This window comes from Haematobia irritans, chromosome 2 (genome assembly GCF_050003625.1).
Source record: "Haematobia irritans isolate KBUSLIRL chromosome 2, ASM5000362v1, whole genome shotgun sequence".
Classification (NCBI taxonomy): Eukaryota; Metazoa; Arthropoda; class Insecta; order Diptera; family Muscidae; genus Haematobia; species Haematobia irritans.
The window spans coordinates 80,686,128-80,712,201 of NC_134398.1; the positions used below are offsets into that span (position 1 = coordinate 80,686,128).

The 26,074-nt window shown below is 32.5% G+C and overlaps 2 protein-coding genes across 2 annotated transcripts in view; one reads left to right on the forward strand and one right to left on the reverse strand.

Moving 5' to 3' along the window:
- Tsp39D (Tetraspanin 39D) overlaps window positions 1-1,566 on the reverse strand; it is a 43,146-nt gene extending 41,580 nt beyond the window's left edge. Inside the window, exon 1 of the mRNA XM_075295395.1 lies at window positions 1,406-1,566. The gene's annotated coding sequence lies outside the window, so the exon portion shown is untranslated. The remainder of the gene's footprint in view (window positions 1-1,405) is intronic.
- Window positions 1,193-25,648, forward strand: LOC142225594 (5'-3' exonuclease PLD3-like). The gene is made up of 2 exons (XM_075295394.1): window positions 1,193-1,349; window positions 23,844-25,648. Exon 2 carries the CDS (start codon window positions 23,854-23,856, stop codon window positions 25,291-25,293), a length of 1,440 nt encoding a protein of 479 aa, XP_075151509.1. The 5' UTR covers window positions 1,193-1,349; window positions 23,844-23,853; the 3' UTR covers window positions 25,294-25,648.
- The last annotated feature ends 426 nt before the right edge of the window (window positions 25,649-26,074 follow it).

Here is a 26,074-nt window from a genome sequence, read left to right on the forward strand (position 1 = left end):
TTGAGTCCATTATTTAAAAAAAGAGGAATCGCTTAATTAGTGTGGGTAATAAATCCAAATTTATGAAACTTGACAAATATATTCTTACGAATTAGATATTTCCAGATTTAAGTTTATTTAAATTAGTTTCCGTTAATTTAAAATTGTAAGGAATCACTTGTCAAAATCATCTCTTTATTTTCTAGTACTTTCCTAAACATTTTTTGTGTTCTTAGTTTCACAATCGTTCATTGTAAAGTAACCCCTTTTGTTTTGTTATCTTCATTGCTTATTGTTATTGTTGTAGTAATATGAGCATAACTATCTGTAGATAAATTACGAGATACTTGATGATTGTAGGCAAGACTATGAGCGACAGACGCGACGAAGTGATTGTAGATTGCTCTATATAGTTGTAGGAAAGACTATGAGCGACAGACACCAAAGACTACACACAAAAAAATTTCGCGAAAATTTTTCCAATTAAAATTTTAATTGAGTTTTAAAAAATATTCAATTAAAAATTTAATTGATTCAACAATTTTTTTAATTGAACCAAAAATCAATCACAAAAATAATAGTATCAATTAATTTTTTAATTGGATCAATTAACTTTTTAATTGACCTTCAATTAATTTTTTAATTGATACTATCATTTCTGTGATTGAAGACATTTCAATTAAAAATTAATTGGATCAATTAATTTCGTGATTGAATCAGAAAAAATTTTTTTTTGTGTGTATGAGCGAAAGACGTGACCAAGTACCTTTGTATGGCTATATCTCAAGACCCGGACATTTACGGGACTCAAATTTTACCGTCTTAAGACCCGTAATATGTCCGTTTAAATCTTGATAAAGTCCAGACGACAAAGAAAGTTCATACCAATGGGGTTAAATTGTCTAATTTAAGCTATTTTAATAAAGTAACCGCGAAAAGGTAACATAGTACCGGACTTTAGTAACTGTACAAGAAGCTCAAGTTTTAGCAAAGTTATTAAGCTTTGATTTCGAGTATGAAAAGTTACTCCTTCTCTCCCCTATCAAAAAAAAAAAATAACAACTCGTGGCAAAGTCGTTTTGTTCCACTAGTGAATTTGAATTTGTTCCAAATTTTGACAATCTGAAATTGTAAGCGTTTCGCGCTAAAGCATATTTTACCAAACCCCACTGTGCAGTTTAAAACAGATCAGCAAACATCAGCATTATTCAACACAGTGGCAACACTTTATAACACTTCTAAATATTCACACACAAGAAATAGCGGCACATAACAAAAGTGAATCCATAGCTGCAAAGCTGAAAGTTCTAGTTTGTTAAAGACTACGGACGAGAACAGCTACTCCCTCCACCCACAGTTAAGTTGTTTGGGTATGTATATGCATGTATTCTTTATTTATGTAGGATTTAAGTAAAGGTTGACGTACCGTGGAGTTTTATTTATATGCAATTATTTCCTAAACTTTTCACTTAAAAAATGGCAAAAATATGTTTAATAAGCACTTTCGTCAGTTGTTGTTTTTGTTATTACTTGCATACGATTTCAGATTCTATTTCACTGCCACTTTCGTCGCTAGTAAACAGAGCCCACTTCAAGAATTAACGGCGTGAAACTTGCATTTGACATCGGCCACGAAATGTTATTTGAATACAATCGTCGACGCTTTTGTGCAATCACAATAATAACGGTCGGTAAATGTTTACAGGGTGGTCGGTAATAAATTTCACAGGTGATAATCGAATAATTTACTTTTCTTTTTTTGTTTAAGGGTGGGTACATATTAAAACAGAATAAAATTATATCTTCTTGTTGCAAATTTTATTTATTATATATGATGGGGAATGATCCAATACAAAAATTGAAAATGTTTATTTTTGGGGAAATTAATTATTAAAGAAAAGTAATCGTGAAAAATGGCCAATTTAGCGCGATACTTTAAGCCTAGTACTAAGATCACGTTTTCGCACAAAAACCTGTTATACTCCATATAAAAACGTTAGCGCGGAATAAATGCAAAATCTTTGTTTTGAGGATTTTCAAACACATATTTATACAACCCGGGATTTTTCGCACGAAAAAATAGGCAGGTATATTTTTTCGCATAAATAAGTTAATATCCCTGGGTTTGAAACCCTATTTGCGGAGATAAATGAAGATATTCGTCTTTCGCAGAAACGAACTTAGTACTAAGCATTAGTCGTTAAAATCGTCACGATTACTTTTCTTTAAAAGTCCATTTTAAAGAATATAAGCTTCATAAAAAGTTGCTTTGGGCTATCCCCCCATCAACTTATAATAAAATTTGCATCAAAGAGGTACAATTTTATACTTTTTAAATGATTTATTTTTGATTTTAGCGGCTAAACTCGAATTTAGTACTCACCTTTAAGAAAAGCATATTGAATTGAAGCTTTGAATAATTTTTATTTTGCTCTGGGAAACTAAGATATTCAGATTCAAACTAAAATATTCAAAATCATTTTATAAGATATTGAAAACTTTTGGGTCATTTAGAAAGTTTTAACTAAAATAGTTTTCTAATTGCAACATGTTACAAATAAGTTAATATTTTTTCTAAATTGAAGAAATTTGCATACAAATAATAAATGTGTGTCTGTTGTGTAAGAGAATTTCATATGTTGAAGAAAAAAATTGGATTTAGAAAATGTTAAAATGTCTTTAGCGCTATACGAAGTTCAAGACAGGTACAATTAATTATACCCACCAGCATAGAATGGTGATGGGGGTATAATAAGTTTGTCATTTCGTTTGTAACACATCGAAATATCGATTTCCAACTATATCAAGTATATATATTCTCGATCGGGGAGAAATTCTAAGACGATGTAGACATGTCCGTCTGTCTGTCTGTTGTAATCACGCTACAGTCTTCAATAATGAGGCAATCGTTCTGAAATTTTTGCACAAACTCGTCTTTTGTCTGCAGGCAGGTCAAGTTCGAAGATGGGCTATATCGGTCCAGGTTTTGATATAGTCCCCATATAACCGACCTCTCGATTTGGGGTCTTGGACTTATAAAAACCGTTTCTATCCAATTTGCCTGAAATTGGAAATCTAGAGGTATTTTGGGATCACAAAGAGGTGTGCCGAAAATGGTGAGTATCGGTCCATGTTTTGATATAGCCCTCATATAGACCGATCTCCAGATTTTGATTCTTGAGCTTATAGAAATCGTAGTTTTTATCCTATTTGCCTGAAATTGGAAGTCTAGGGGTATTTTAGGACCATAAAGAGGTGTGGCGAAAATGGCGTGTATTGGTTCATGTTTTGGTATATCCCCCATATAGACCGATCTCCCGATTTCACTCATTGGGTTTCTAGAAACCGTAGTTTTTATCCGATTTGCCTGAAATTGTGTATCGGATTTAGTTTTTATCGGTCCATTTGGTAAGGCCTCCATATATATCGAGTTCACTTCTGGAGCGTATAGAAGGCACACTGATCATGAAAATTGCTTGAAACTGAATGTAAAATTTCCAGATTTTACTTCCCGTAATCATTTAAATAATGGGGATGAAAATCTACATATTTTAGATTTCAAATCAAGACGTTATTTCATCATTTTCTTGCACATCTACAAGAGATGTTAATGATTCCTTTAAAACACAAACAAAAATTAGAGTAGTACATTCACCCAGAAAAAAGTGCCTTCGGAACCAAAGGAAGAAATGTTCATCAATTTAGTTTAGCCAATTTATTTCCATTAAGTTAAATTTTTGTTTAAAATACTAAAATTTACTTGCTTCAGTAAAAAAATCCTAAACTGAAAGCAGTGAGGAATAGTTCATTAACTAGAATAAGGCATGGAATTTTACTAATACTGTTTTTTCGCTGGGTATAAGGATTTACTACTGAACAAGAAAATTTTATTCACTGATAACAAAGCATTCGTAAAAATGAACAAAATATGAAAATCCTCAAATTTAGTAAAATTCTTGTAAAATTATAATTCTGACTTCCTTTATTACAGAAAGCTTATCATACATACGAATAACACTTGGCATAACACTTTTAGTTCATTCGTACTAAGAAGTATTCAATCCTTTTAAAACTTAAGGAGACACACTTGTTAGAATATAGGAAATTTTCCTATATTTCTTTTATCTACCTGCAATCGATACCTGTCATCGAAGTAATCGATATGTTTGCGCGTGGGTTGTTTTTTTAGTTGGAATCGCGTTGTTATGGTATACGGAGGGATTGTTAAAAAATAATATAATAAATAACAAATAAAATATAAAAAAATATTTGTTATTTAAATTAGTGAGAAAAAAATTATGTTCGTGATGGTGTATAAAGAAAGAAAACAGAATAACAACCCCTTCATTCGTCTTCATTTTGGAATCTTCAATTAACAGTTAACATTCAGTGACCCTAACCTTTTGGAAAAAAATTGGTTTATGATTTTTTATATTTGTAGATATTGAAATTTTAAAAGAAGGACAAAATCGTTACGCAGCAACTTATTAAAAGTGAAAGGTACAAGAAGAAGAAAAAATGTGGTTTACTGTTGATGATATTTAATGGAAATTGGAAATAGTGGAATAATAAAATAATATTTCAAGGCCAGTCGTTGCTGTTGATTCTTAATAAATATATTTAATATACTAACAAAACGTGTATTTTATTGAAGAACAATTGCCTATACAAATAAATAAAATTGTATTTAAAAACGAAGGTAAGCAGTCCTAAGTTTGAAGTAAAAAGATTTACCACAAATATTTAAGATTTGTCCCAATGAATGAAAAAAGTTCAATAGAATCATTCCATACAGAATTCAATTCAGTTAATTTTCTTCTGTAGTATAAGGGTACATAAATATAGGAAAATATTAACTAATATATGGAATGCATTCTACCTAATTTCAACGACAATCACATCGTTCAAAAAAATAAAAATGTCTTTGGCGCTATACGAAGTTCAACTTTCTTCACAATTAGTTCATTTTAACTTAAGGAAAGGGTCACTTTTTTCTTGTAATTCGTTAATTTGGTCTTTTAAAGGCTATGAATTGCTTAAATACATGGAAATAAATGGTTCTTATAAATCCAGAATCTGATATAGTCTTCATAGGTAAAATCTTTAGATATATCTGCGGAAAGTGTACTAGTTGAACTGCTCTATTTGGGAGAATATCTGTCATCAAACCCCCCTGAAATTCCAAAGGAAACTATAATATTTGGTTCATGGTGGTGGTATTTAAGATTCGGCCCGACCGAACTTACTGCTGTATACACTTGTTTTTATTTATTTCAACTTTATTAGTAACATAGGCTCACAGAGGCCCTATTCGTTACAAAGTGTATTATTCAAATATTTCTTAAAAACTAATAATAAAATAATTAAAAATCAAATAAATATGATATCTATAACGTATCTTTATTTCCTACTGACAAATCAATTTAACGTTAAAAAATATAATGAATTATATTATATCCTTTCAGAGACGTATGAACTCAATTAAATTATTTTATTGTTTTTTTTATACCCTCCACCATAGGATGGGGGGTATATTAACTTTGTCATTCCGTTTGTAACACATCGAAATAATGCTCTAAGACCCCATAAAGTGTATATATTCTGGGTCGTGGTGAAATTCTGAGTCGATCTGAGCATGTCCGTCCGTCCGTCCGTCTGTTGAAATCACGCTAACTTCCGAACGAAACAAGCTATCGACTTGAAACTTGGCACAAGTAGTTGTTATTAATGTAGGTCGGATGGTATTGCAAATGGGCCATATCGGTCCACTTTTACGTATAGCCCCCATATAAACGGACCCCCAAATTTGGCTTGCGATGCCTCTAAGAGAAGCAAATTTCATCCGATCCGGCTGAAATTTGGTACATGGTGTTAGTATATGGTCTCTAACAACCATGCAAAAATTGGTCGACATCGGTCAATAATTATATATAGCCCCCATATAAACCGATCCCCCGATTTGGCTTACGAGGCTTCTAAGAGAAGCAAATTTCATCCGATCCGGCTGAAATTTGGTACATGGTGTTAGTATATGGTCTCTCACAACCATGCAAAAATTGGTCCACATCGGTACATTATTATATATAGCCCCAATATAAACCGATCCCCCGATTTGGCTTGCGAGGCCTCTAAGAGAAGCAAGTTTCATCCGATCCGGCTGAAATTTGGTACATTGTGTTAGTATATGGTCTCTAACAACCATGCAAAAATTGGTCCACATCGGTCCATAAATATATATATGCCCCTTATAAACCGATCACCAGATTTGACCTCCGGAGCCTCTTGGAAGACCAAAATTCATCTGATTCAGTTGAAATTTGGTACGTGGTGTTAATATATGGCCTCAAACTCCCATGCAAAAATTGGTCGAAATCGGTCCATAATTATATATAGCCCCCATATAAACCGATCCCCAGATTTGACCTCCAGAGCCCCTTGGAAGAGCAAATTTCATCCGATTCCGTTGAAATTTGGTACGTGATGTTAGTATATGGTACCCAACAACCATGCAGGTATTGGTTCATATCAGTCCATAATTATATATAGCACCCATATAAACCGATCCCCAGATTTGACCTCCGGTGTCTTTTGGAGAAGCAAAATTCATCCGATCTGGTTGAAATTTTGTACGTGGTGGTAGTATATGATATATAACAACCATGCCAAAAGTGGTCCATATCAGTCCATAATCACATATAGCCCCCATATAAACCGATCCCGAGATTTGGTTTTGGAGCCTCTTGGAGGAGCAAATTTCATCCGAGTCAGTTGAAATTTTGTACATTCTGCTAGTATATGGCCGTTAACAACCATGCCTAACTAGGTCCATATCGGTCTATAGTTATATATAGCCCTCAGATAAATCGATCCCCAATCACACAAAAATTGGTCCATATCAATAACTGTATATAGCCCCCATATAAGCGACCCCCATATTTCAATTCTGGCTCCCTACGTACCGTGCAAAAGTCCATATCGATTCGTAATTATTTGTAGACTTACCTACACATACTTTTTTTGTCTAATGTATACCACGTATGGACTAACTCACAATGTAGAAAGCGATTTAAGATACCACAACCCAAGTAATTCGATTGTGGATGACAGTCTTTCGTAGAAGTTTCTACGCAATCCATGGTGGAGGGTACATAAGATTCGGCCTGGCCGAACTTACGGCCGTTTATACTTGTTTTTTTGTAAAATTATGTACTATATTTGTATACAACTTTTTTATATTTAGTTCACTTCATTAAAGTAAGCAAAAATTCATATGAAAAACATTTGCTCACATTTGACAAAATTTAACTAAAACCAACTATTTTTCATGAACTAAAATAAAGTTAAGTTGGCATTAGCGTCCCCCCTTTTTTGAGTGAACAAATTTTTCTGTATGCATCTCTAGCGAAAATTTCGTTTGCGTGTTAATAATAAAGTTTGGCTATGCATTTTTTCTTATTGGTACAAAATGTAAACAATCGGAGTTTCAGCAGCATATTTGTCAAATTTATTTGGGCCAAGCCCTTTGTACTGCAAGACCACATTCCTCATATACATCCTCTACTTGCAGCGAAACTATCAACCACTTATAAAAATAAAATTTAAAATGTTTTTAAAAAAGGTAAAAAGCAAGACTTAAGAATTCCAATCTGAACAATTAGAGTAAAATAAAAAAAATCAGTTAATATGTACTTTTTAAAGGTGCTTAGTTTATAGGTTTTTGTGATGCAACTAATTCGCTAATTTCATGATTTTTTGAAACAGAAAAAATATGATTTGTAATAAATTTTCTTTAGTTTGACAAAAAGTATTAACTTATTTGTAGCATGTCGCAGTTAGAAAACGATTTTAGTTAAAATTTTCTAAATTAAACCTACGTTTCCTCTTATGGCGAGTTCACTCTTTTTGGGTGTATGGTACAATAATAATACCAAACGGTACAGGTGGTACACAAAGCATGAAGGTACCATATGGTATTATGAAAGTACAAATATGGTAATGAAAATAATACCTCAGCGGTACTAATACTTATATCATAAAGGTATTGATGTATTAACTATGCGGTATTACTTTAAATACGAACACCCAGAAAAAGGGGCTCTAATGCCAACTAAACTTTATTTTAGTTCATGAAGATTAGTTGATTTTAGATAAATTTTGCACAATATGAGTAAATGTTCCTTATTTAAATAATTTTTTGCTAACTTTAATGACGTGAACTAAAAAATAAGAAAAAAAGTTGTATACAAATATAGTGCACAATTTTACTAAAAAATAAAATAGTTCATATTTTCCAAAAATGGCAGAAGTTTGCTTAAATTGAGTTCATATGTCTCTCAAATGAGTAAATTTTACTAAAATTGTACCTGTCATGAACTTCGTATAGCGCTAAAGACATTTTAACAATTTTTAAATCCAATTTTTTCTTTCAACATATGAAATTTTCTTAAACAAGAGAAAAAAATTAATTATTTTTAATAAATTTTCTTCAATTTGACAAAAATTATTAACTTATTTGTAACATGTTTTCTAAAATAAACCTACATTTTCTTCCACGGTGGGTTCACTTTTTTTTGGGTGAAAATGGTATTAATTGTGATAATACATATTTAGTTTAATAAAACACACGTAACAAAGACATTTTTGCTAGAAATTATTACAATATTTATTCGAGCTTATTGGACAGGAATATTAAGGGAAATGACATCATTAAGTTACTGAAAAGAAAATGCCAGATACCCATCTCGCAAGCCTGACTATACATTTTTGCTTTAATGCATTTTATATATTAAATACATACATACATAATTTTTCATACAAAGTTCTTATTCTCTAAGTTCTATTTCCCAGCGCAGGCACTGCATGCTTCAAGTTGACAAAAAAAATTCCTCCGAATCGAAATTTTAGACAAACAAATATTGGAGTTAAAAAAGCAGTGCTTGATATAAAGGAAATGGACTGTGGTTAAAGAATTATTTACCGAAGCCGAAGCTTTTTGAGTAAGTTATTTCACATCGAATTGTCCCTGTCATGGCTGAATAAGGAGGTTGAATCACGATAACAAAAACAACAAATTTCAATATGTTCTTTACAATTTTAAGAAGACAAAATCAGCTGATAAAGGAATCGTATGGCATTGGTAAAAGTGGCAATTACTTATTCTTTCAATTGTCCTGAAAAAATAATTAAAATCCAGAGAAAAATAAAGGTTCAAATTTAATTGTGTCACCTATGAGTGATTGTGAAGTGGATAATTCATCCGAGGAACGCCGATATGAGACAAATAAGACTATAATACCCACCAAAGTTAAGAATGGAAGTCAGTCAAATGGATCTTCGCCATTTATTAACAAAAACAGTTTATGATGCAGTTTAAAAACTGATGTGCGTGGTATTTTGGGTCTGGAATATGTCATCAAGATACTCAAGTCATCTTTGAACAATTCTCCAGCTATGAATGCGCGAGTTTGTTTGAGATGCATTTGCTATGCAGTGTCATTTGGAGAGCTGCAATCACCATAAACATATGATTTTGACATCTTAAAATTTTGTCGAAATAAAAAAATTGTAATCATATGGGCCCATGATTTAACCTTCTTGTTCAGCCATGGTCCCAATGTTGAATTTGTCTCAGTCAAAACAACCAGTACAAATAAAACGTAAAAAACTACAAAAAAAAACGTTTTTATCATTATAATATCAAACTACAGAATTTTGAGGATTTTTCATATGCGACACATTTCAATTTGACGACAAACCTCATCCTCAAGATAATATTTGACAAAATAACTGTATGTATGTATGTTGAATATTAGCATTTCTCCAGTCCTTATGTTTATTGGATGCGTTTGATTCTCAAACTTGAAACTTAGCAAATACAACAAGTAAGGAAAGTCTAAAGTCGAGCGGGGCCGACTATATTATACCCTTCACCCCTATGTAGGCCAACATTTGTGTTACCATCTCAACTACTTCACATTTGCTGGAAGCTATATAAAGAAGACAATTATTTTACTTCTACAAAATCTCTAGAATTAAAATTTAAATCGACTAACGCTATCCAGTTAATTGGAGGGAACTTCCATTGAAAATGGGTCTAAAATGAGTAACAGTCTACCATATTTCCTCAACTGTGGTGTACGTATATATGGGAGCTATATATAATCTGAACCGATTTTGACTAAATTTGACATGTATAGTTAGAATAATAATTCTGCTATATATGCGAAATTTCAAGTAAATGGGAGTATAACTTTGGCCCTCCTGGTCATATGAGTGCAAATCGGACGGAAGATATATATGGGAGCCATATCTAAATCTGAACCGATTTCAACCAAATTTGGCACAGTTACCGATACTACTAAACGTACTCCTTGTGCGAAATTTGAAGCAAATCACGGAAAACCCCAGGATTTTGAGGCCATATAAGTTCAAATCGGACGAAAGATATATATGGGAGCTATATCTAAACCTGAATCGATTTTGACCATATTTGGCACATACAATAGTATCGTTAAAAGTACCGCTTGTGCAAAATTTGAAGTAAGTCAGGGCAAAACTCTGGCTTTTGAGACCATATAAGTCCAAATCGGGCGAAAGATATATATGGGAGCTATATCTAAATCTGAATCAAAATTTGACACATTTAACGATACTATTAAAGGTACCCCTTGTGCAAAATTTGAAGCAAATCACGGCAAAACTCTGGCTTTTGTGGCCATATAAGTTCAAATCGGACGAAAGATATATATGGGAGCTATATCTAAATTTGAACCGATTTCAATCAAATTTACCAAGCATTGGTAGAATGTCAATTATACCCTCTTTGCAAAATTTCACGAGGATCTGTAGTAAACTTTGGCCTCTGTGGTCATATGAGTCTAAATCGGACGAAAGATATATAGGGGAGCTATATCTAAATCTGAACCGATTTGGCTGATATTTTGCAAGATTTTCGCGATTCATAAAATATTTGGATGTACGGTATTTCAAGAAAATCGGTTGATAAACACTCTAACTATGACCAAATCGGGGATAAATATATATGGCAGCTATATCTAAATCTGAACCGATTTTTTCCAAAACCAATAGCGATTGTCTCTGTCCCAAGAAACGGCTCTATGCCAAATTTGAGGACGGTCGGACTTAAATTGCGAGCTATACTTTGTGCACAAAATTACATCGCTAAATCGACTCAGAATTTAATTCTAAGCCGATCGGTATACTAAAAGATGGGTCTATGACCACTATTTCTTGGCGTTACATACAAATGCACAAACTTATTATACCCTGTACCACAGCAGTGGTGAAGGGTATAAAAACCATCCTTGGAATATTAGTTTGGTGTTTGATGTCAACTCGATTTCAAACTTTCTACGCATATCGAATATCGATGATTAGCAACAAAGGTAATCCATGGTACACTAATAATAGTTGTGTTCCTTTACATTACTCGTGCCAAAAGTAGTAAAATAGGAAATTCAGAAATTCTTTAAAACGGAAAAATAGTAAAGATGGAAGATGTTAAAAATTAATAAATTAATTATGTGAAGTGAAAGTTTTTATACAAACATAAGCGAAATTAAGTTGGATTGCTCTATATAAGCATTAATGCCGCATCCATGGCAACTGTGTCTAAAAATTTTTGTTATCATCTTAACACCTTCCAATTTGTTGAGAGCTATAAAAAGGTTTATATTTCCAAATTTTTTAAACTTTCACGAAATCGCTAGACTCAAAAATTAACTCGGTCATGACTGGGACGTACCACAATGTTAGTAAATAATGCAAATATTTAAATTGGATAAAATTTTGCAAATCTGCATTTATGATTTATCGGTCGATATATGAATTAGAGTATAGGTAAATTGGAATCATTTTTTCGAGTTTTCGACTTAGCAGTGACGATTTTACAAGGAATATGTGGGTATTTTGCTCATATGTGCTAAAATCGGAAGAACTTATAACATATAACATATATGAGGGCTTTGTCTACTTCTGAGCCGATTTTGATAAAATTTGGCACACATTGCTAAAATTTTTATTAAACTCTCAGTGCAAAACTTCAAAAGTTTCGAAATGAAACTTTGGCCTCCGTGGTCATATGAATCTAAATCGGGCGAAAGATATATATGGGAGTTACATCTAAATCTGAACCGATTTTCACTAAATTTGACATGCGTAGCCAGAATGTTAGTCCTACCCTCTGTGCAAAACTTCAAGTAAATCGGAGTGTAATTTTGACCTCTGGGGCCATATAAGTGCTTATCGGATGGCAGCTATATCTAAATCTGAACCAGTTTAAATTAAATTTAGCATGTATACACTGAAACAAATATTGACCTAATATGGAAGATTATGCCACTTAAATTTTAGGGCTCAAAATTTACACAATGCTAAAGAAAAAATTCTTTAAAACAATGACATTTTAATTAAAAGTAAGTTTATAATCCTTGCTTCAAAATTTTTTTTCATTAAATATAAGACGCAAATCTTGAAATTTTGCGTCTCTCTGCTGAAGTTGTAGATCTTTGAAGTAAGGCATATTTTCCTTAAAATAAAGAAAAACATTTTTAATTTAAAGAAATCGTCTTTAACTCAACTGACATATTGCATTTTTAAATTTAAGATAAAAAAAATATAGGCTAAGACTTATTTTAAGGATTTGCATCTTTGGTTTAAAGTTTTGTTAGCATTAATAAAACTGTTTTTACTTTGAAGTACCTGGCATAATTTGGATTTTGAAATTGGAATTTGTTTGTACATAAATACCTCTATTAATATATCGCAAAATGAATATAAAAACTCGGTGAATGAGATCTGTATCCAATTTTAATTTTATTGATCCTAGATTTAAAGCCAGGGAGATGCGTAAAAATATCTTTATTTTAAAGAAGCCCCATCTTTGGCTCGGAATCAATACCAAAATCCTTAAGGGAAGGTCAAAATCTTTGGATCCAAGTAAACTTCTTTTTTTTGAGTGTAGTAAAAATGTTAATTCCATTCCCTGTGCGCAATTTTAGGTAAATCGGAGTGAAATTTTGACATACGGTGGTCATATGATTGTAAATCGGACGACAGATATATATGGGAGCTATATCTAAATCTGAACCGATTTCAACCAAATTCTGTACACCCAGAAAAAAGTGACCGCTTCTTTAAGTTAAAATGAACTCATTGTTAAGAAAGTTGAACTTCGTATAGCGCCAAAGACATTTTTAATTGTTTGAACGATGTGATTTTCGTAGAAATTAGGAATAATGCATTCCATATATTAGTTAACATTTTCCTATATTTATATACCACTATACTACAGAATGAAAAAATTTAACTAATTTGAATTCATATATGGAATGATTTTATTGAAATTTTTTCATTCATTTCGACAAATCTTACACATTTGTGGTAAAAGTTTTACTTCATAATTAGAACTGCTTACCTTCGTTTTTAAATACAATTTTATTTATTTCTATAAGCAATTTTATCTTCAATAAAAGACATGTTTTATTAATATATTGAATATATTTATTAAGAATCAACAGCATCGAATCTCTTTGAAATATTAGTTTATTATTCCACTATTTCCAATTTCCGTGTGATATTATCAACTGTAAAACGCACTTTTTCTTCTTCTTGTACTTTTCACTTTTAATAAGTTGCTGCCTAACGATTTTGTCCTCCTTTTACAATTTCAATACCTACAAATATAAAAAATCATAAAACATTTTTGTTGCAAAAGGTTAGCGTCACTGAATATTACCTGATAATTGAAGATTCCAAAATGAAGACAAATGAAAGGGTTGTTATTCTGCTGGTGTTTTCTTTCTTTATACACTATCACGAGCATTGATAGATTTATTTAAAAAAACGAAAATTTTTCTCACTAATTTAAAATAACAAATATTTTATTTGTTTTTTATTATATTATTTTACCATATTATTTTTTAACAATCTCTCCGTATACCAAAACAACGTGATTCCAACTAAAAAAACAACCGACGCGCAAATATATCGATTACACCCACGCGCAAACACATCAATTACGATGACAGGTATCGATTACAGGTAGACAATAGAAATTTAGGAAAATTTCCTATATTCTAACAAGTGTGTTTCCTTAAGTTTTGAAAGGATTGCATACTTCTTAGTACGAATGAACTAAAATATTTTTCTATGCCAAGTGTTGTTCGTATGTATGAAAAACTTTCTATTATAAAGGAAGTCGCAATTATCATTTTATACGAAATTTTACTAATTTTGAGGAAACTTGGTTTTAGTTCGGTTTTTGTTTATTTTTACGAATGCTTTGTTATCAGTGAATAAAATTTTCTTTTTCAGTAGTAAATTCTTATACCGAGCGAAGAAAATAGTATGAGTAAAATTCCATGCCTTATTCTAGTTAATGAACTATTCCTAACTGCTTACAGTTTAGGATTTTTTTACTGAAACGAGTAAATTTTATTATTTTTCACAAAAATTTACCTTAATGGAAATAAAATGGATAAACTATATTTATGAAAAATTTTTCCTTTAGTTTCGAAGGCACTTTTTTCTGGGTGTATGCATATTTTTATTGTTAATTCTATTCCCTGTGCAAAATTACGTAAGTCGGAGTAAAACCTTTGCCTCTGGGGCCATAGGAGTGTAAATCAGGCGAAATCTATATATGGGAGCTTTATCTAAATCTGAACCGATTTGACTGATATTCTGAAAAATTTGCGAGACTCACAAAACTTTTGTTTATACGAAATTGGAAGAAGATCGGGTGATAAATACGTCATTTATGAGCGGATGGGTTATAAATATATATATGACAGCTATATCTAAATCTGAACCGATAATATAGAGAATGTCTTTGAGCCGAGAAAAGACCCTATGCCAAATTTTAGACAATCAGACTTAAACTGCGATCTGGACTTTGTACACAAAAATACATCAATAGACAGACGGACATCGCTAAATCGACTCAGAATTTAATTCTAAGCCGATCGGTATATACCGAACACCAAAGAGTTTTTCAGTAATGCTGGTGACATTTCTGAGTGTCTCAAAGCTTACCCAAGTGGTTTCACTACAATGTGAAACGCCGTACGGACTCGGCTATAAAAAGGAAGTCCCTTGTCATTGAGCTTAACATGGAATCGGGCAGCACTCAGTGATAAGAGAGAAGTTCACCACTGAGCCTGGTATATCGGGCTGCCACCTAACCTAACCGATTACTGAATATTGCGTTTTACTCAGTAATGGGAACAATAGAACAACCCATTTTTACTTTCTATTTATAACCGCAATCTAAAGCTAAACACCCCCATTTATCACCCTATTCGCTGGTAAACTACAAAAGGATGATGTATTTTATAGTTTTGTCCTAAAAATATTCAATATATAATATTCCAAATAACTAATTTTCTTTTTTTATTTGGTAATAATATTATAATATGTATTTTATAATAATAAATATGAATTACTATTGGATACATTTTTCTTTTTAAACACAAACTTTTCGGAAATGGCGGCCCTTTCTGAACGATATCTTTATATATAGTGCTTCTCTGTAATAACATATATTGAATACTATTTCTCAAAGGTAAATACTCGGAAAAAAGCTCCCACTATGCCAAAGATTTACAGCCGTATTCATAAAAAGTTAATCGACGTTTATAAACGACTATTTCGTGAAAAATAGCATTCATAAACGATTAATAGCTTACCAAACCTTTAATAATTCTTTGGTAAGTTGTAAAAATTTATTGTAGAATGCTTGTTTTAGACAATGCCTAATAATTTTTCACTGTTTTATGCTATTTCGTATAAAGGGTGATACGGTCAAAATTTGGTCAAGGGAAAACGCGTGTAAATCGGTGAAATCGTTTATTTAAAAAATCAAATTAAATTTCTTTTTCAAGTTCAATTAGTATAAAATTCAGGAAAAATATTCAGTTAGGCTTTCGCTTTTCCAAATCCTAATTGCCGGGCCTCACGCTTGACACCTTCCATCAGATTTTGTACAGCCACCTTGTCCACCTTCTTCGCCGCAGAAAGCCAGTTTGCCTTGAACTGCTGCTCGCCCTTAGCAGTTTTTTTGGTCTTCTTTAGGTTCCGCTTGACAATAGCCCAGTATTTCTCAATTGGGCGGAGCTCTGGCGTGTTGGGAGGGTTCTTGTCCTTGGGAACCACCTGCACTTTGTTGGCGGCGTACAACTCCATGGCCTTTTTACCGTAATGGCAATATGCCAAATCCGGCCAAAACAGTACGGAATAACCGTGTTTCTTCAGGAAAGGCAGCAGACGTTTATTCAAACACTCTTTCACGTAAATTTCTTGGTTGACAGTCCCGGAAGCTATGAAACTGCTGCTTTTCAAGCCACAGGTACAGATGGCTTCCCAAACCAGATATTTCTTTGCGAACTTTGTGCTTGAACATATCTGCTACCTTTCCCCTTCCTTTTGCCGTATAAAACTCCTGTCCCGGAAGCTGCTTGTAGTCGGCTTTGACGTAGGTTTCGTCGTCCATTACCACGCAGTCAAACTTCGTCAGCATCGTCGTGTACAGCCTCCGGGATCGCGCTTTGGCCGTCGTATTTTGTTTATCATCGCGATTTGGAGTCACTAACTTCTTGTAAGTCGATAGTCCGGCTCGTTTCGATGCACGGTTGTAGACGATACACCCAGCTTATTTGCGGCACCTCGGAGAGAGAGGTTAGGGTTTCGCTTGAAACTACCGGCAACTCTCTTTGTCGTCTCAGCGGATTCCGGTTTTCGATTTCCCCCCGATCCAGACTTCCTGGCTGTCGACAAACGTTCCCCAAACACTTTAATTACATTTGTAACGGTCGATTTGGCAACTTTCAGCGATTTTGCCAGCTTTGCGTGCGAGTAGCTCGGATTTTCGCTATGCTCGAGCAAAATTTTGATACGCTACTCTTCTTGCTTGGACGGCATTTTGACAACTGAAGAGTGAATTCCAAAATCAAAATAGGAGCAACATTCTACACACACACACCTTCAAAATGAGGGGTGTTCAGGTTTTTTAAATGCAAAATTGAAAGAAATACGTCAAGTTTATATTGACCGTATCACCCTTTATCACTATGTGTCAATACGTATAAAATGGGCGATATTTTCTTATAAAAACCCTGTTTTTATGCATTTTTTCCAAATACTAAACCAAATAAGAGAACTGCACAATTCATACCTACAAATATTATTTAAATTTATCGTCATCTTAAACTTCCTTTACACGCAAAAAAATAATTCTTTCCTCCCAAACGAAATTTTAGACAAGCAAAGTTCGTTTCTCATTTGCTTTTCGCTGTAAGGAAGTGTATTTGGAAGAAAAGTTTATACTTTTTGTGATAAACGTTTATTCTTTTCCAGGATGTAAAAACAATTTCATAAAGACAAACTCAAAAAAAAAACATTGTTTTCTTGCTAATTGCATTTTCCCTCACATCTTTCTCACATCCACGAGTTTTTTTTAGTTCTTAACACCTTTTTCTTGTAATACAAACAATGTAGAAGAAATTATACGATTTTATAAATTTTTAAAATTTTTTTACCTTTCGCCTGGACGGAGAATCGAACCGCGGACCATGCACTTTGTAAGCCAACACACTAACCACTGAGCTATGTACCTGTTATGGTCATCAATAGATAAATATCCATATAAGTTATATTTATATAGCATAGCTTGCGGCGCCCACGAACCGAATAAACAAAGTTTATTTAACAGAAACAAACATTTAGTTTGGGACCGTGGAGCAGTGGTTGCTACGTCCGACTTGCATGCCAAGGGTCGTGGGTTCGATCCCTGCTTCGGCCAAAGTTTTTTTTTTTTTTACATATATTCCAAATATGTTCGGAAGATTCCGAAAAAATGTTCAACATTACATTGTGGTATATTAAATTTTGAACTGTAAAATGTGTCTTATTAAAGACCTAAAGTCAGAAAAGAACAGTGTTTGATATAAACGAAATGGACTGTGTTGTTGTTTCAAAAATAACTTTTTTTATTGAAAAAATAAAAATTTTGTAACAAACGAATTTTTTTGGTGATAAAAGTTTAAAATTTTCGAAGCAATTCAAAAAACTCTAACAAAAGAAAAACGTTTTCGGTACACGTTTTCCAAACGTTTTTTTTCTTTGCGTGTAGTTACTTTAATGAAAAATGCGTTGAAAATTAGCTCGAGAAATTACATTGATGAATTCCATTAGATTAATAATGAGTTTTTTATAACAATAGACTTGATATTAGAATACAATCCGGTTCGATTAATACAAATATCGATACTAACATATTGACTATTTATAAAATAATTGTATATAGTGAGTAATACCATCTATTTAATTTAACCTGGAAAGTTATGTTTCGCCACAAAATCATTAAAATGCTTTGTTAAGATCAACCGGATATAATTCGTTCTTCATCACTGCGATGAAAAATTTCGAATGAAACTGTTAAAAAGAGAGTTTTATTTATCCGTCATAAATAGAACTCTTTTTACTAGTTTTATTTTTTCCTTCAGAAAATGATACTCTTTTTTGGAGGTTTAATTTGTTCTTCAGAAAATAAACCTCATAAAACTCATACACGATAAGTTAAAAACTATTTTTCGAACATGACTAGTCATCTTAATTTACCCCAAGTTTCCATTGATGTCCAGACACGATGCAATTTTACCTACTTGATGCTAAAAAGCTTAATGCGTTACAAATATTTCTGCTGGAAAAATGTCGATGCCGCGTTTAATCTAAGTCAGTCAAAATGATACAGATTTATTGAAGTGCGTTCGTGACTTAGCGAATGACTTCTGATTGAAAAATGTCGATGTCGCGCTTAATCTAAGTCAGTCCGAATGGGAAAGCGTGCACGCAAAAAAATAATTCTTTCCTCCCAAACGAAATTTTAGACAAACAAAGTTCGTTTCTCATTTGCTTTTCGCTGTAAGGAAGTGTATTTGGAAGAAAAGTATATACTTTTTGTGATAAACGTTTATTCTTTTCCAGGATGTAAAAACAATTTCATAAAGCCTAGCTAAAAAAAAACATTATTTTCTTGCTAATTGCATTGTCCCTCACATCTTTCTCACATCCACGAGGATTTTTAGTTCTTAACACCTTTTCCTGTAATACCAACAATGTAGAAGAAATTATACGATTTTATAAATTGTTAAAATTTTTTTTACCTTTCGCCTGGACGGAGAATCGAACCGCGGACCATGCACATTGTAAGCCAACACACTAACCACTGAGCTATGTACCTGTTATGGTCATCAATAGATAAATATCAATATAAGTTATATTTATATAGCATAGCTTGCGGCGCCCACGAACCGAATAAACAAAGTTTATTTAACAGAAACAAACACTTAGTTTGGCACCGTGGAGCAGTGGTAGCTACGTCCGACTCTCATGCCAAGGGTCGTGGGTTCGATCCCTGCTTCGGCCAAAGTTTTTTTTTTGCTTTTGTTTTTTTTTTACATATATTCCAGATATATTCGGAAGATTCCGAAAAAATGTTCAACATTACATTGTACTATATTAAATTTTGAACTGTAAAATGTGTCTTATTAAAGACCTAAAGTCAGAAAAGAACAGTGTTTGATATAAACGAAATGGACTGTGTTGTTATTTCAAAAATAACTTTTTTTATTGAAAAAATAAAAATTTTGTAACAAACGAATTTTTTTGGTGATAAAAGTTTAAAATTTTCGAAGCAATTCAAAAAACTCTAACAAAAGAAAAACGTTTTCGGTACACGTTTTCCAAACGTTTTTTTTCTTTGCGTGTGGAAGACTTATTAGCACTCTTGGAGCCTGTGTACGTCGTCACACAAATGCTTCAAGAAGAGCAATTATTTTAAAACGATTTCTTTAAAATATGGCTTCAAATGAAGCTTGACATACAGTGCTGCTAAAAAATCCAACACTCCTTGCAGCCTTATATTTGGATCCGCGTCGTCAGTGCATCATAGCGAAGGAGCCATTACAATTAATGTGTGCTCGAACACATCTTAAAGAAGTGATGATTCGGAAATTGCAGTTTCAGAATCAAGTAAGTTGTAAATATATTCAATAATTATTTTTCTAAAAATGCTATTTATTTATTTTTCTCTTTACAGAAAACTAATAAAATAAAAAAAATGCATCGGATGTTTGCGATACATCGCTTTTGGGTAAATTTTTCAACACCCTAAATGTTGACAGGGAACAAGAAAGCGAAGAAACTGATAATAAGGGAGAAATAGCTTTCTATGAAATCGATAACTTTTCGCCAAGGCCCTTGGCGATTGATAAATCTCTTTTTGAGTTCCGGGCAGTAAAAAATTTAATTTATCCATATTTGTATATATTGGAAAAAACTGTACCGTGTGTTCATGCAACCCAAGTAAGCATTATCTGCTCTTAAATTGGTACTGAACGTTCAAATCTTTCCGTTGAAAATTTGGAAAAAATTATGTTCGTTAAATTAAACAAATAAATTAATACAAACTTTATGTAAGATAGACTCAATAAAACGAGGAACTGTAAAAAAAAAGAAAAAAATGAATATGAGTTTTATTTAAAAAATAAAACTCATGAAAAGAGTTTTATTTTCCGAAGAAAAAAAAACTCCAAAAAAGAGAATTATTTTCTGAAGAAAAAAATTAAATTCCAAAAATAAAGAGTTTATTTATGACCTTTTATTTTTACGTTGAAAAATAACCGTTAACTTTGGAGTTGGGAGCGCTTTTGTAATATCACCTTAGATTCTGAAAGAGCTTTCCGAGATGAATCTATTGGTATATGACAGTATAGGTCCCTGTTGACTCTAACATGGAGAGTTTTTGAGTTTAAATTTTCTGGATATCAGTTATTTACGGTCCCTGGTAAATTCAGTTATTTGTCTACCATTTTCAAATTTTTTTATTTCTCCAATTGACCACGAACTTCGTTGCACAAAGAAGTATTGAAAACCAGATGGGTTTTTCGTTGTAGTTTAGGGTATTGTTTTGCCAAAGTTTTCTCATATTATCTTCAACACCTTTTCAAAGATTTCGTCAACATTCTGTATTGCAGATGAGCTGTTTCAAGTCAAGTTGAAATTATGTTGAAAATTATATTTACCCTCAATCCGCAAAGTTGTTGCATTTGAAAAACGCTCATCCTGGGTTTATTGGGAAGATATAACGACATGTGTTGTCACATGATTAGGGCTGTTTTCTTTTAGCATTGGATACACTAAGCCGTGAAGGAAACAGAGTACTCGTTTATCCAGGACATCTCAAAAAATATGCAACACTGTCATCAGCTGTTTAAAAACAATCACAGAAAAGAAGTGAAATCTTGCATTTTTAATGTATGAAATGCTCAAATAGTAATAAATATTTACTGCTGCGATTATTTATGACACTGTACCACTTCTATCCAAAACATCTCATCAGTACAAGTCGTGTCGGTGTTGCCAGATTGCTTATTGATAAAGTGACGCTTTTTAGATTCACAACAGAAATTTATTGTGACTAATTTATCGAAATTTAAAGTGGTACAGCGTCATAAATAATAGTAGCAGTAAATATTTATTACTATTTGGGCATTTCATACATTAAAAATGCAACATTTCACTTTTTTTCGGTGATTGTCATAGACCAATTAAGGTAAAGACATCTCAAGTGAATTCACAACGCTGTAGTTTGTCTGCACACCGTAGAGGGCTCTTTTACGTCTGCAATTGAGTGATTTTTTAATTTGGATTTAATTTGTTTTCTTACCTTTGTTTTCTTGATGAAACACCAAATATTGTAGAAATATATAAAATTCTATACATCCACACCATTTTTGTAATGCAAATTGACTGATTTGTACGGTAATTCGCGTTTTCAAAAAAAAATAAATTGTGTCACTTGACTGCGCAGTTGAGTGGAATGACTGCACCCAGAAAACAAATTCGTTGCCTCAACCGAATTATTTGCCAACCGAAAACAGGTGGTTCCATCAACTATCAATGATATCTGTCAGCACAACTAACATTTGGCAATTGTAACTGCATAGTAGTATGTTGGATCATAGACCTTCCTTGGTCTATGTTGGGTACAGAGAAACATATTTTAATTCATTCATTTTTTCCTGATTTTGTTATCATGTGGTGATTTCAATTTCAGGCTCGACTTCAATTATAAATTATGTCATGTTTCAAGTGTAGTAAAGACAAAATCTTTGGAACCGGGCATTCTTTTTTTCAGTTCAGGAAATTCATTTATTCATTCAATTGAAATTTTATCGATCGATTAAATTAAAAAAAAATTATACCAATTGTAGCATAAATTTTTACTCGACAACATATGCGTTTTCATGAAGACCACACCCAGAAAAAAGTGACCCCTTCTTTAAGTTAAAATGAACTCATTGTGAAGAAAGTTGAACTTCGTATAGCGCCAAAGACATTTTTATTTGTTTGAACGATGTGATTTTCGTAGAAATTAGGAATAATGCATTCCATATATTAGTTAACATTTTCCTATATTTATATACCACTATACTACAGAATGAAAAAATTTAACTAATTTGAATTCATATATGGAATGATTTTATTGAAATTTTTTAATTCATTTCGACAAATCTTACACATTTGTGGTAAAAGTTTTACTTCATAATTAGAACTGCTTACCTTCGTTTTTAAATACAATTTTATTTATTTCTATAAGCAATTTTATCTTCAATAAAAGACATGTTTTATTAATATATTGAATATATTTATTAAGAATCAACAGCATCGAATCTCTTTGAAATATTAGTTTATTATTCCACTATTTCCAATTTCCGTGTGATATTATCAACTGTAGAACGCACTTTTTCTTCTTCTTGTACTTTTCACTTTTAATAAGTTGCTGCCTAACGATTTTGTCCTCCTTTTACAATTTCAATACCTACAAATATAAAAAATCATAAAACATTTTTGTTGCAAAAGGTTAGCGTCACTGAATATTACCTGATAATTGAAGATTCCAAAATGAAGACAAACGAAAGGGTTGTTATTCTGCTGGTGTTTTCTTTCTTTATACACTATCACGAACATTGATAGATTTATTTAAAAAAACGAAAATTTTTCTCACTAATTTAAAATAACAAATATTTTATATATTTTATTTGTTATTTATTATATTATTTTACCATATTATTTTTTAACAATCTCTCCGTATACCAAAACAACGCGATTCCAACTAAAAAAACAACCGACGCGCAAATATATCGATTACACCCACGCGCAAACACATCGATTACGATGACAGGTATCGATTACAGGTAGACAATAGAAATTTAGGAAAATTTCCTATATTCTAACAAGTGTGTTTCCTTAAGTTTTGAAAGGATTGCATACTTCTTAGTACGAATGAACTAAAATATTTTTCTATGCCAAGTGTTGTTCGTATGTATGAAAAACTTTCTATTATAAAGGAAGTCGCAATTATCATTTTATAAGAAATTTTACTAATTTTGAGGAAACTTGGTTTTAGTTCGGTTTTTGTTTATTTTTACGAATGCTTTGTTATCGGTGAATAAAATTTTCTTTTTCAGTAGTAAATTCTTATACCCAGCGAAGAAAATAGTATGAGTAAAATTCCATGCCTTATTCTAGTTAATGAACTATTCCTAACTGCTTACAGTTTAGGATTTTTTTACTGAAACGAGTAAATTTTATTATTTTTCACAAAAATTTACCTTAATGGAAATAAAATGGATAAACTATATTGATGAAAATTTTTTCCTTTAGTTTCGAAGGCACTTTTTTCTGGGTGCAAACACATGGTATTTTCGATAAAAAATACAATCTTTTTTTGCTATTAATATAATCCATATTTAATTATATTTTTTTCCTAATTTTCGCCTCAGGTGGATTATCATGAAAGATAACGGAAATAATTTAAAAGGCATAAGTGCCTACAAAAAACTAACGGTGAAGTTACCTGAGCCGAAACACAGATGTATAAGGTCAATGTATATTTTGGCCCTTTTGCTGGCGGCCTTCACTACGGTCGTCTTATTCCAACACTTCTGGAGAGACATGATAAGGTCTGGTGATATTGATAACCACGAAAGATTTCCAAATGTTGACGATGTGTGTCAAATGCAGTTGGTGGAGAGCATTCCGGAAAATTTGAATTACTCCGTGAATAGTCCAAAATTCATGTCCACTTATGAGGCCTGGAAAATACTCTTGAACTCGACAGTGTCGGCCCTAAATATAGGCTCTTTCTATTGGACTTTACTTGGATCGGATGTCATAAATGACACAAGTGCTGCTCAAGGTGAAGATATATTCGCGAATTTAATGCACTTGGGTATGGAAGGCAAAGTAAAGATTCGTATTGCGCAAAGTGAACCTACTGAAAGGGAACCAGATAAGAATACAATTGAGCTCAGTCGTCAAGGTGCTGCCGAGGTACGTTCAGTGAATTTCACTCGTTTAGTAGGCGGAGGTGTATTACATACGAAATTTTGGATCTCTGACCACAAACATATTTATCTGGGCAGTGCCAATATGGATTGGAGATCTTTAACTCAGGTGAAGGAAATGGGAGTGCTGGTGTCGAACTGTTCTTCCTTGGCCATGGATTTGGAAAAAATATTTGAGGAATATTGGTTGCTTGGTAATCCATCATCCACTATACCTGCGAAATGGCCACATGAATACTCTACACAGTTTAACTTTAAGAATCCCATGAATCTTTTTCTAAACAATGAATACCGTCAACCTGTCATACTTTCGAGTTCCCCGCCACCCTTAACTGCCGATGGCCGTGAAGATGATATCACTGCTATATTAGAAATCATATCGTCAGCCAAGAAATTTGTGAATATTGCCGTAATGGATTATTATCCTTTAATGATATATTCCAAGGAGAAAACCTATTGGCCTGTTATAGATGATGCTCTACGTTCGGCTGCCATAAATCGTAAGATACAAATTAAATTGCTCATATCATGGTGGAAACATTCCGATCCCTCTGAGGATTATTTTCTGAAATCACTGCAAGCATTATCGTATTCCTTACCCGATGTGGATATACGAATCAAACGTTTCATTGTACCCTCCAATGAGCATGAAGCCCAAATACCCTATGGACGTGTAAATCACAACAAGTATATGGTGACGGACAATGTGGCCTACATTGGTACATCCAATTGGTCCGGCGATTATTTCACTAATACCGCTGGTGTGGGTCTAGTCTTGATGGATACTCCCGAAATGTCGAATATGTCAACGATTCGTAAAGATCTTCTAAGTGTATTTGAGAGGGATTGGAATAGTGAATATTCTAAGGATTTAGAACTCATGTAGTATTATTGGAGGGATATGAAAGTTATTGGTGTCCTTAATATCCAGCTTGAAAGTATTGTATTATTACTTATCCTATTATTATTTGATTAATCCAAGATGCCTAAAATCACATTATATGAGAGAGGAGTACACAATGATCATTTCATTATTTCGGAGCCGAATAAATGATTCTTGTTGGTATACCCCTATTAATAATTATTTCACTATCTTAGCAGGAATCCATTAACCTGTTAAAAACCCTCTAAGTTTTTAGAAAAATATTGTATATTGGTTGTATTTTGCTCTCAAATTCTTACTAGAAAAAAATCATCATTACGAATAAAATTATTGTATATTTTACCATTTATTAAACATATTTTTATAAGATGTTTCAATCTTGATGGAAAATTTAAAATTAGATGTTCAAAAAATGTTTATAACTGTCGTGCACAACATTTGGGTAAGGACTCGCTCAATAGTCAATTTGAAATGGTACTAAATAATAATTACAAAATTATTTTTCTAAACCAATGACACATGCACTTCGTTTTAAGCGCATCCCAGGATCCTCTATTTTTTTCACATACGATGAAGGTCTTTTTTACAAGTCTTTTTAATTTTTAATTTTGCACAGTTAAATATCGCAAAAAAGAATAGAAAATTAACTTTAATAAGTTTAAAATTTTCACCCCCTTGGGGATTTGAACCGATTTACTTTTTTACTTCCATTGCAGTTCTTTTGAGAAGTTTTTGCTCCGTGATGTGCCTGAGTGTGAATGAAATTTTACTCACGCTCACACCT